At 36.3% G+C, this 12,451-nt stretch overlaps 1 protein-coding gene across 1 annotated transcript in view; it reads left to right on the plus strand.

The window, feature by feature from the left end:
* Rp1 (RP1 axonemal microtubule associated) overlaps window positions 1–12,451 on the plus strand; it is a 187,044-nt gene that overhangs the window by 36,240 nt on the left and 138,353 nt on the right. The window contains exon 3 of the mRNA XM_052175416.1: window positions 4,562–4,725. Within this exon, the coding sequence (XP_052031376.1) occupies window positions 4,562–4,725 (164 nt within the window). The remainder of the gene's footprint in view (window positions 1–4,561; window positions 4,726–12,451) is intronic.

Genomic DNA, 12,451 nt, shown 5'->3' on the forward strand with positions numbered 1-12,451 from the left:
ACTTTGGTCTTGAGCTTGAACCACAGACCACATGAAGCTTGGGTATTCAGAGCTTTTAGCCTAAAATCCATTTATCAGTGAGTACATACCATGTGTGTTCTTTTGTGATTGGATTATCTCTCTCAGGATGACTCTCTCCCTATCTATTCAATATAGTACTTGAAGTTCTATCTAGAGCAATTAGACAACAAATGGAAGTCAAAGGAATACAAATTGGAAAGGTAGAAGTCAAAATATCTCTATTTTCAGATGATATGATTGTTCCTCTACCCAAAGCATAACTTGCTGAGAAAGAAATTAGGGAAATGACACCCTTCACTATAGACACAGATAATATAAAGTATCTTGGTGTGACTCTAACCGAACAAGTAAAAGATATGTATGACAAGAACTTCAAGTCTCTGAAGAAAGAAATCAAAGAAGACCTCAGTAGGTGGAAAGATCTCCTATGCTCATGGACTGGCAGGATTAATATGGTAAAAATGGCCCTCTTGCAAAAAGCAATATACAGATTCAATGCAATACCCATCAACATTCCAACTCAATTCTTTGAAGAGTTAGAAAGAGCAATTTGCAAATTCATTTTTGCAAATGAATAACAAAAACCCCAGGATTGCAAAATCTATTCTCTACAACAAAAGAACTTCTGGGGGAATCAGTATCCCAGACCACAAGTAGTGCTACATAGAAATAGTGATAAAAACTACATGGTATTGGTACAGTGACAGGCCGGTAGATCAATGAAATAGAATTGAAGACCCAGAAATGAACCCACACATGTATGGTCACTTGATATTTGACAAAGGAGCTAAATCCATCCTGTGGAAAAAAGACAGCATTTTTAACAATTGGTTTTGGATTAACTGGAGGTCAGCATGCAGAACAGTGTAAATTGACCCATTCTTATCTCCTTGTTGTTGGAGACTAATAGAGGAGAAAGTGGGGGGAAAGCCCAGAACACTTGGGCACAGGGGGAACCTTCCTGAACAAAACACCAATAGCTTATGCTTTAAGATAAAAAATCAACAAATAGGAAATGCAAATCAAAACAACCCTGAGATTTCACCTCACACCAGTCAGAATGGCTAAGATTAAAAATTCAGGGGAAATGCAAATCAAAACAACCCTGATTTTCACCTTACACCAGATAGAATGGCTAAGATTAAAACCTCAGGAGACAGTAGGTGTTGGTGAGGATGTGGAGAAAGAGGAACACTCCTCCGCTGCTGGTGGGAATGCAAGTTGGTACAACCACTCTGGAAATCAGTCTGGCTGTTCCTCAGAAAACTGGGCATAACACTTCTGGAGGACCCTGCAATACCACTCCTGGGCATATTCCCAGAGGATCCCCTGGCATGCAATAAGGACACATGCTCCACTATATTCATAGCAGCCCTATTTATAATAGCCAGAAGCTGGAAAGAACCCAGGTGTTCCTCAATGGAGGAATGGATACAGAAAATGTGGTATATTTACACAATGGAATACTACTCAGCAATTAAAAACAATGAATTCATGAAATTCTTAGCAAATGGTTGGATCTGGAAAATATCATCCAAAGTGAGGTAACCCAATCACAAAAGAACACACATGGAATACAGTCACTGATAAGTGGATATTAGCTCAGAAATTCTGAATACCCAAGACACCATTCGCATATCAAATGACTCCCAAGAAGAAGGAAGGAGAGGTCCCTGATCCTGAAAATGCTTGTTCCAGCATTGTAGGGGAGTGCCAGGACAGAGAAGTAGAAGGGGGTTGATAGGAGAATGGGAGGAGGGAAGAGGGCTTAGGGAATTTATGGGGAGGGAGGAAATGGAAAAGGGGAAATCATTTGGAATGGAATGTAAACAAAGAATATAGAAAATAAAAAATTATAATAAAAAATAAAAAAAAAATTCAGGAGACAGCAGGTGTTGGCAAGGATGTGGAGAAAGAGGAACACTCCTCCACTGCTGGTGGGATTGCAAGATGGTACAACCACTCTGGAAATTAGTGTGGTGGTTCCTCAGAAAACTGGGCATGACACTTCCAGAGGACCCTGCTATGCTACTCCTGGGTATATACTCAGAGGATTCCCCGGCATGCAATAAGGATGCATCCTCCACTATGTTCATAGCAGCCTTATTTATAATAGCCAGAAGCTGGAAAGAACCCAGCTGTCCCTCAGCAGAGAAATGAATACAGAGAATGTGGTATATTCACACAATAGAATTCTATTCAGCCACTAAGAATGATGAATTCATGAAATTCTTAGGCAAATGGTTGGAACTGGAAAATATCATCCTAAGTAGGTAGCTCAATCACAAAAGAACACACATGGAATGTAGTCATGGATAAGTGAATATTAGCCCAGAAGCTCTGAATACCCAAGATGCAACTCACATATCAAATCATTCCCAAGAAGAAGGAAAGAGAGGGCCCTGGTCTTGGAAAGGCTTGATGCAGCATTGTAGGGGATTGCCAGGACAGAGAAGTGGGAAGGGGTTGATTAGGGAATTGGCGGAGGGAAGAGGGCTTATGGGACTTATGGGGAGGGGGGAACCGGGAAAGGCAAAATCATTTGGAATGTAAACAAAGAATATAGAAAATAATAATAATTTTTTTAAAAAAATCAACAAATGGGACCTCATAGACTTGCAAAGATTCTGTAAGGCAAAGGACACTGTCAATAGGACAAAATGGCAATCAGCAGATTGGGAAAAGATCTTTATCAATCCTACATCCTATAGAGAGCTATTATCTAATATATACAAAGAACTTAAGAAGTTGGACTCCAGAGAACCAAATAACCCTATTAAAAATGGGGTGCAGAGCTAAATAAAGAATTCTCAACTGAGGAATACTGAATTGTTGAGAAGCACCTAAAGAAATGTTCAACATCCTTAATCATCAGAGAAATGTAAATCAAAACAACTCTGAGATTCCATCTCACACCAATCAGAATGGTTAAAAATAAAACTCAGGTGACAGCAGAGTCACCTGGAGAGACTCTCTGGAAGTCTGGAAGAAGGAGAGAAAGACTAACTTTCCTTCATTGCTAGTGGGATTGCAAGCTGGTACAACCACTCTGGAAATCAGTTTGGTGGCTTCTCAGAAAATTGGACTACCTGAGGACCCAGCTATATCACACCTGGGCATATACCCAGAGGATGTTTCAACACGTAATATGGACACATGTTCATAGCAGCCTTATTTATAATAACCAGAAGCTGGAAAGAAGCCAGATGTCCCTCGACAGAGGAATGAATACAGAGAATGTGGTATATTCACATAATGGAATACTATTCAGCTATTAAGAATGATGAATTCATGAAATTCTTAGGTAAATAGACTTTTTAAACATTTATGCTTATACATTTTACCCTTTTGCATCTTAGTTGTTGAAAACGTAATTTCTTTCCCTATTGACTTGGCCTGTGCACATCTAGCAGTCAATGTTCTGTGAGACTCTTCTTGCATTGCTGTAGCAGTAGCTGTTGAAACGCACAGTTACACTTTACTCCCTCAAGCACCAACATCCTTGTAATCTATCACCGACAGCTAGAATCTTCCAGCCCTAATTTCTTGACATTTAACTATTTCTGTTCTTGTTATTGTCTACTAATTAAAGAAATTATTTTTAACAAATGGAGCATCACCAAGATGATACCATAGATGGGTATGGCTTTTTAAACTGTGTTGGACAAGCAAAGTAAATTTTTGAGTTTTAAAGCAGAGTTTCACAAATATAGCATTTCTTTGACATATTACTAGAATCTAAATCTAGAATTTGATTATTTATAGTAATGATCAAATGTAAAATATATTTCCTCCAAATTTGGAACAAAAATTTCAGTTTAATGAACAGAATCTCATTTGAGTCTCTGTTTCTGAATTTAATATTATTTTTCTTTTGTAAAATTGTAAGCACACACTCTACTTTCTCACTGATTAACTGGTTGGTTACATTTCAGATGTTTAATCTCTGAAAGACCTGGAAAATTAAAATAAATCTGTAGTAAGATACTGTGACCTTTATTATATTCACACTGTGTCATTTATTTTATTCCTCAACTTTTACATGCTGATGATTCACAATGTTTTCTTTGTTGTGGGGTTCAGTGTTATCTGTTAATCTGGACAGTTAAAATAATGGATGCAAGTTGTCTCAAATTCTTTCTGACTATTTTAGAAATGTATATATATATACATTATTATTATATTAAATATTATATATATTAAATAAATATATATATTTAATTTTGGACATACTTATTTTATCAAAATACTGGAAGTTTCATGAAAGTATTTTAGTGACTCTTAGTGTTGAGTCATGACCAACAACAACAAACAATTGTTTTGTTTTGAAACCTCTACCCTTATTTTGAAATTTACTCTGTGAAATATTTTTAATTGCAGTTATTTTGTCAGTTATCTTGAGAGATTATAGAACCAAATGTGAAACCCAGTGTTATGATACTTTTCCTGATGAGTTGAAAAGATGTCATTTTTTCCTTGCCTTGAACCCTGTCTTTATAATGGCCTACAATGTGATTGCGTGTTATTTGTGCTTCTGCAGGTGGAAACTGGAAAGTTTCAATAAACACGAGTGACTTTCCAAATGCAGGGACCAGTTCACAGATTTATATTGTGTTATATGGACACCGTAGGAGTTCAGCACCTATTTATCTTTATGGAAGAGATGGGACTCGGTTTCAGGATGGACATGAAGACAACTTTACTGTAAGTCATAAAGTATAGTAAAAAAACCATTAATGAAATAATACAGACAGTGGGAGCTTTGGAATGAGCACAGCTGGTCACTTGGGCTCTTTCTATTAAACACCATAAATCTTGTAGGTCATCAGTTAAATTCATCGCCATCTTTGTTCTAGCAGATTTAAAAGTAAATTCACCACAAGGGAAAAAGCAATAGCTAATGAGAAATACTTTATGTTAAATAGTTTTTGTTTCTATCTGATTGACTGTCATCAGAAAGCGTTTATGTTACTCTGCCTCTTTAGATAAGTTTGAACTTAAGGTAAATTATTAAGTAATGACGGCAAAAAGTTGTTCTTTTTATTTACTTTTTACCTTTTATAAAATTATGAGATAATGGCTAGGTATGGTCAGAATCCAGAAGGTGGAAAATATGAAGCAGAGGCAACTAATGCTATGTTGTTAAACTGCAGTTAGAAACACCAGAAGTTAAAGTAGAACTTGGAATGAACCAAACAGTATCAGAAGTTCACAGGGATTTCATCATTTCTGTGTAGATATATAGGCTTGTATTATATCTGGTGAAAAGAATAAAATCACAGTCAGAATAGGGTAGGTCTCTTAAATATTTCCATATTCATACAACATTCACCTTGACATAATTCTGAGAGTTTTGTTTGCTATAACTTATTTATTTAGCCTCCAATGCTTTTTACAGAAATTACTGAAGTATTTGGGAGAATTATTATCATTATAAACTCTTTTCATATGTTTAATATCAATCAGAAGATTTTTTTCTTGTATTTATGGTGAGAGTAAATACTTGAAAAATAAAGTCTTAGCCACACCAGGCGGGGAGTCAGATGGCCAATTCCACTTTCTTTCCTGTTCTCCATTATAGTCTCCCAGTGTACTCTGAGACTATCATCTCATCGTACCCCCATTCTCTGTGGACTCCATCAAACCGTGGTATGGACCCAGATTTCCTTCTTCCTATGGACCCTCTCAGTACCCTCTTCTAGTTCATTTCTGTTTCTTTGTGTCAGCCCCAGGTGCCTAGAACACGGTTTACCTGAGCCATTCCTTGGCCATCCTCAGTAGGGACTCAGGTGGGTAGCACACATGGTGCTCCCTGTCTTCCATCATGATCTCTCTATTCTCACCCTCATGCTGGTATCACTACCTACTTAGAGGAACACCTTCTCCTACCTCCACTCCATTCACTGGAAATTTCAACTCTTGGCTTAGACTCAGGATCCTCTAGGCTTTGCATCCCTGTCTCTTCAAATTATTCTTCGCCTTACTGCAATCTGTTTGTAGATTCTTTTCTCCACAGTACCTCTAACTTCCTGAATACTCTGCCTCTTCATGTAGACAAGAAACCCTTACCTCTTTCACAATGGGCCATTCAGTTTCTCCCTAGCCCACTTTTATCCTCTCTGCTACAAAATAACCTGCAGAACCACTCTCTCCCAAGTAACCCATAGCCACCACAGTTTCTTAAGAGCCATAGAGGGCAACAGAAACTAAGTTAAAGAATGTCAGCCTAACAAAGACAAAAACCAGATATTATCAACTAGAATCAGTTCAATCATCCCAATACCAGATGCCTGGACACTAATACACAACCACAAATATTAACAACTAAGACTGTGTGCTTCCACCAGAACCCAGTAACCCTACTACATCAGGTCATGAAAAGTACTTATAACTGAAGCACAAGATAAGGATGTTAAAATCTCAATTATGATACTTTCAGAACCTTAAAGAAGATATAAATAATGAAGTCTGTGAGAACACTAATGGGAATGAAATGATAAAAGCAATTCAAGACAAGAAAGTAGAAGCAGAATCACTACAGAAAACCCAAACTAAAACAGAACTAACTGAAAGTGAAAAATTTAGGATATCAAATAAAGTCTTCAGTGGTAAGCCTCATCAACACAGTATAAGACATGGAACATGGAAGAGATAATCTCTGGCATTGAAGACAAGTAGAAGAAATGGATAAAGCAGTTAGAGACAATGAGAAATCTAAAAACAAACAAACATAAACAAAGCCAAAAAACAAAAAGCAAAAAACCAAGTATCAAACATGCAGAAAATCTGAGACATCATGAAAACATCAAATCCAAAAGTAATAGAAATAGAGAATTGAGAAAGAAAACCAGAATAAAGGCAGAGAAGATCTTTTCAAAAAGCATGTAGAGGAAAAAATTCCAATCCTAAACAAAGAGTTATCTAGAAAGGTAGAAGAAGCACAGTGAACACCACATAGACATAATAAGAAAAGAAATTTCTAATGGCACATAGGAATAAAAACAATAAATGTAAGAACAAAGAAAAATATTAAAGGCTACTTAGAAACAAGACCAAGTAATGCATAAAGACAGACCCATTCGAAAGCATCTTTCTCAGTGGAGACTCTCAGAACCAGAATGTCCTGATCTATAAATTCTAAGAGATCACAAATGCCAGTTCAGACTATCAATCACAATATACAAAGAAAGAGAAATATTCCTCAATAAAACAACATTAGATGGTAATTAACCATCTATCCACAAATTTAGTACTACAGAAGGCACTAGAAGGAAAACCTCAGTTTGACGAGGTTAACCACATCCAAGAAGACCTAAGAAATAAATAATCCTAAAACAGTAAATCAAAAGAAGAAAAAACCCATAGTATAACAACAAAAATAATAGGCCATTATAAATACTGATAACTATCAGTATTAATGATCTTATTTCCTCAATTAAATGACACAGGAAAACAGGTTTGATTGAAAACAGGATCCATATTTCTGCTGAATCCAAGAGACATGCTGTTCGATCAAGGAGAGACATCACCACAGGTTAAAAGGATTGAAACAGATATTCTAAACAAATGAACCTAATAAGCAAGCAACAATAAGCATTTTCATATCTGACAAAATAGACTTCAAACCAAAATTAACCTGAAGAAATAGGGAAAGATATTACATATTCATCAAGGAAAAAATACATCTGGACAATATTCTAATTTTAAACATCATACATCAAACATATGAACACCTAAGTTTGCAAAAGATACACTACTACAGCTAAAAATTACACATTAACTTATGTACACTGGCAGTGGGAGACTTCAATACCTCTCTCTCACCAAAGACCAAAGACAGGTCATCCAGACAAAAACTAAACAGAAATGGTAATAAGCTTAAAGATATCATAAATCAAAGGGTCCTTGCATGTATTTACAAAGCATTTCACCCAAATATAAAAGAATATGTCTTCTCAGAAGCTCATGGAACCTTCTCCAAAGTTGATCACATAATTAGACAGAAAGCAAGTCTCAACAGATATAAGAAACTTGAAAAAATACCAGTATCTTACCTGACCACCATGGATTAAAGCTAGACATAAATGACAGAAACAACTCAAAGTTTATAAACTCTTGGAAAGTTAACAAATCACCACTGAATAAAAACAGGTAATGCAGAAATTGAGAAGGAAATTAAAACATTTTTCAAATTAATTTAAATGAAAATATAATACATCCAAACATATGTGATACAATGCAGGCAACATAAGTAAATTCATAGTATCAAGTGCTTGCATTAAAAAATAAAACAAAAACCAAACAGACAAACAAAAAAACTGGAGCAATTTTATGAACTCACACATACTGTGGCAGCATGAACTGGGTCTGTTTGGGTCTGTCTGGGTTTGCACTAGATGGGTTTCTAAGATTGAGAGAAGTGGACACATCCTCTGATCCTTAACACTGAAGCTTTCTCCAATTGATAACCTCTTATAAACGAAAAGTTAGTTTTCTCTAAGGAAATCTCACTGGGCAAACCAATCACTCTTATTGGGTAGGCCTTATGCCCAACAATAGATGGTCAAGACCAAAAAAACTCAGTGGCATCTTTGGCTGTTTCTGTCTATTAATTTTGTGCCAGACATTTTCCCCCTTAGAGATCATCTGCTCATGTATTATAGCTTCCAGTTTTGTGTTTTCATGAAATTTCTCTGTGTGTAAATTTGTGTCTCTATGTCTATATATTTCTCCTGCTCTTTCTTTGGTTCCTTTCATTCTGGTTTTTGGCTTAGTTCTATTCCAGCTTATTTTATTTTATTTTACATTTTATTTTATTTTATTTTATTTTATTTTATTATTATTTGTTGGGTAACTGCTTTCTAGCAAGAGATAGAAAAGTTATGGATTTACAGGGGAAAGGAGGTGGGGAGGAATTTGAAGGAATTGAGAGAGGAAACCATAATCAAAATATATTTTATGAAAAAAAATCTCAACAAAGAAAAAAAATGGAGAACTTTCACAGTAATTTAACATTCACTGAAAGCCCTAAAACCAAAATGAAGAAATAAAACACAAAGAATAACTGCAAGAAATAATTTCATGGAGATAAGAATGGATCGATTTGCATTCTGCATGCTGATCTCCAGTTGAACCAGCACCATTTGTTGAAAAGGCTTTTTTTTCCCATTGGATAGTTTTAGCTCCTTTGTCAAAGATCAAGTGACCATAGGTTTGTGGGCTCATTTCTGGGTCTTCAATTCTATTTCATTAATCTACCAGTCTGTCTCTGTAACAATATCATGCAGTTTTAAACACAATTGCTTGATAATACTGCTTGAGGTCCAGAATACTGAATCCCCCAGAAATTCTTTAACTGTTAAGAATAGTTTTAGCTATCCTGCTTTTTTTTTGTTATTCCAGATGAATTTGAGAATTGCTGTTTATAACTCTATGAAGAATTGAGTTGGGATTTTGATGGGGATTGCACTGAATCTGTAGATTGCTTTTGGCAAGATGGGCATTTTTACTTTATTAATCCTGCCAATCTACAAGCATGGGAGATCTTTCCATTTTCTGAGGTCTTTTTTGATTTCTTTCTTCAGAGACTTGGAAGTTCTTGTCATACACATCTTTCACTTGTTTGGTTAGAGTCACAACAAGATACTTTATATCGTTTGTAGCTATTGTGAAGGGTGTCATTTCTCTAATTTCTTTCTCAGCCTGTTTATCCTTTGAGTATAGGAAGGCTACTGATTTGTTTGAGTTAATTTTATATCCAGCCACTTTGCTGAAGTTGTTTATCAGCTGCAGGAATTCTCTGGTGGAGTTTTTTGGGTCGCTTAATTATTCTATCTTATCATCTTCAAATAGTGATAATTTGACTTCTTCCTTTCCAATTTGTATCACTTTGACCTTTTGTTGTTTAATTGATCTACCTAGAACTTCAAGTACTATATTGAATAAATATGGAGAGAGAGGGCAGCCTTGTCTAGTCCCTGATTTTAGTGGGATTGCTTCAAGTTTCTCTCCATTTGGTTTTATGTTGGCTACTGGTTTACTATGTTTAGTTATGGGCCTTGAATTCCTCTTCTTTCCAAGACTTTAAACGTGAAAGGATGCTGAATTTTGTCCAATGCTTTTTCAGCATCTAATGAAATGGCCATGTGGTTTTTATCTTTGAGTTTGTTTATGTAGTGGATCAAGCACCTGAATATAAAACCAGACACACTGAAACTAATAGAAAAGAAAGTGGTGAAGACCCTGGGGCACATGGACACAGTGAAAAATTTCCTGAACAGATCACCAATAGCTTATGCTCTAAGATCAAGAATTGAGAAATGGGATCTCATAAAATTACAAAGTTCTGTAAGGTAAAGGACACTGTCAATAGCACAAAATGGCAACCAACAAATTGGGAAAAGATATTTACCAACTCTACATTAGACAGAGGGCTAATATCCAATATATACATAGAACTCAAGAAGTTAGACTCTTGAGAGCCAAATAACCCTATAAAAAATGGGATACAGAGCTAAACAAAGAATTTTCACCTGAGGAATATTGAACGGCTGAGAAACACCTAAAAAAATGTTCAACATCCTTAGTCATCAGGGAAATGCAAATCAAAAGAATCCTGAGATTTCACTTCACACCAGTCAGAATAGCTAAGATCAAAAACTCAGGAGACAGCAGGTGTTGTTGAGGATGTGGAGAAAGAGGAACACTCCTTCACTGCTGATGGGACTGCAAGCTGGTACAACCACTCTGGAATTTAGTCTGGCGGTTCCTCAGAAAACAGGACGACCCTGTTATACCACTCCTGGGCCTATACCCAGAGGATTCCCCTGCATGTAATGAGGCACATCCTCCTCTATGTTCATAGCAGCCCTATTTATAATAGCAAGAAGCTGGAAAGAACCCAGCTGTCCCTCAATGGAAGAATCGATACAGAAAATTTAGTATATTTACACTATGGAATACTACTCAGCTATTAAAAACAATCAATGAAATTCTTAGCCAAATGATTGGAACTGGAAAATATCATCCTAAGTGAGGTAACCCAATTACAAAAGAACACACATGGTATGCACTCACTGATAAGTGGATATTAGCCCAGAAGCTTGGAATACCCAAGATGCAATTCACAGATCAAATGAAGCTCAGGAAGTAGAAAGGAGAGGTCCCTGGTCCTAGAAAGGCTCAGTGCAGCAGTGTAGGGGAATACCAGGACAGGGAAACAAGAGGGGGTTGATTGGGGAACAGGGGGTGGGCAGAGGGCATATGGGACTTTCTGGGACAAGGGGGGAACCAGGAAAGGGGAAAGGGGAAATTATTTGAAATGTAAATAAAGAATATGTCTAATAAAAAAGAAAAAAAGATATTTAGTTATTTTATTTTATTCTCATGTCTAACATCCTACATGTATGTATATGCATGTATGTACACACACACACACACACACACATATATATAAATATATATATATATATACATATATATATGCATACATTATATATATGCATGTATGCAAACCATATGCATGTCTTAATGTCTGGGGAGAGCAAGATATTTCATGCCCTGAAGTCAAAAGCAGAAAGTTCTCTTAAATGCTGAGCCATTTCTCTAGCTCTTGTTTACAATTCCTATTGCTTGTAAAAGGAGTTGCTGCATCTCATTGTAAACCACAGCAGAAGGGTTTATAAGATGCCAAATAAACATACTTGAAATGTTCAAAAAAAAAAAAAAAAAAGAAAGAAAAAAGAAAAAAGGAAGTCAGGGGGAGTCTTAGGCCAGACAATGGGCATCAGGGTACCTGATTGTGTTGGCTGTGCCTCGGGCAGGCCCCACTCAGCAAGGGGTTGTTCCAAGCTTAGTTCTGCTTGGAACAGAACTAAGAAGGCCTCAGCAGGATGCTCCCAGTCTGGTCCTAAAGGCTCCCTAGGACCTAAGGGCTAAACCAGAGCCAGACAATGGTTATAGGACTGCTGTTAGCTTCCCTGACAACCACTTCTAATGTGCTTTTTCTCTCTTTACATTGGATGCTTTAATTTCTTCTTATTGATAAATTGTTCTACTTAAAACTTTCAGTGCATTGCTCACTAGAAGTGACAAAAATGGGAGTTCTGTTGGTTGGGAGCAATTGCCATTCTTTGATCTTTAAGGATTTTATGTTTTACACAAACGTCTTTACATCCTTTAAAGCAAGGTTCTGATACACATTTCTCCTCCTTGTCCTATTTTTGGTATTTGTTATGTTATTTTTATGTTATTCTTGTTACTTTATTTCTAAGTTTAGCCAACACCCATTCCTTGAATGAAGCCCAGTTTGTTACAATTTAGAATAACTTTCAGTATGTGTGTAGAATTAGCTTCTCCATTGCAGACTCCTGTGCCTGTGTTTATTAGAGCACCAGATTAGCTTTTTTCTTTAATTATGTTCCTTATGAGT

Source organism: Apodemus sylvaticus, chromosome 3, assembly GCF_947179515.1.
Source record: "Apodemus sylvaticus chromosome 3, mApoSyl1.1, whole genome shotgun sequence".
Classification (NCBI taxonomy): domain Eukaryota; kingdom Metazoa; phylum Chordata; class Mammalia; order Rodentia; family Muridae; genus Apodemus; species Apodemus sylvaticus.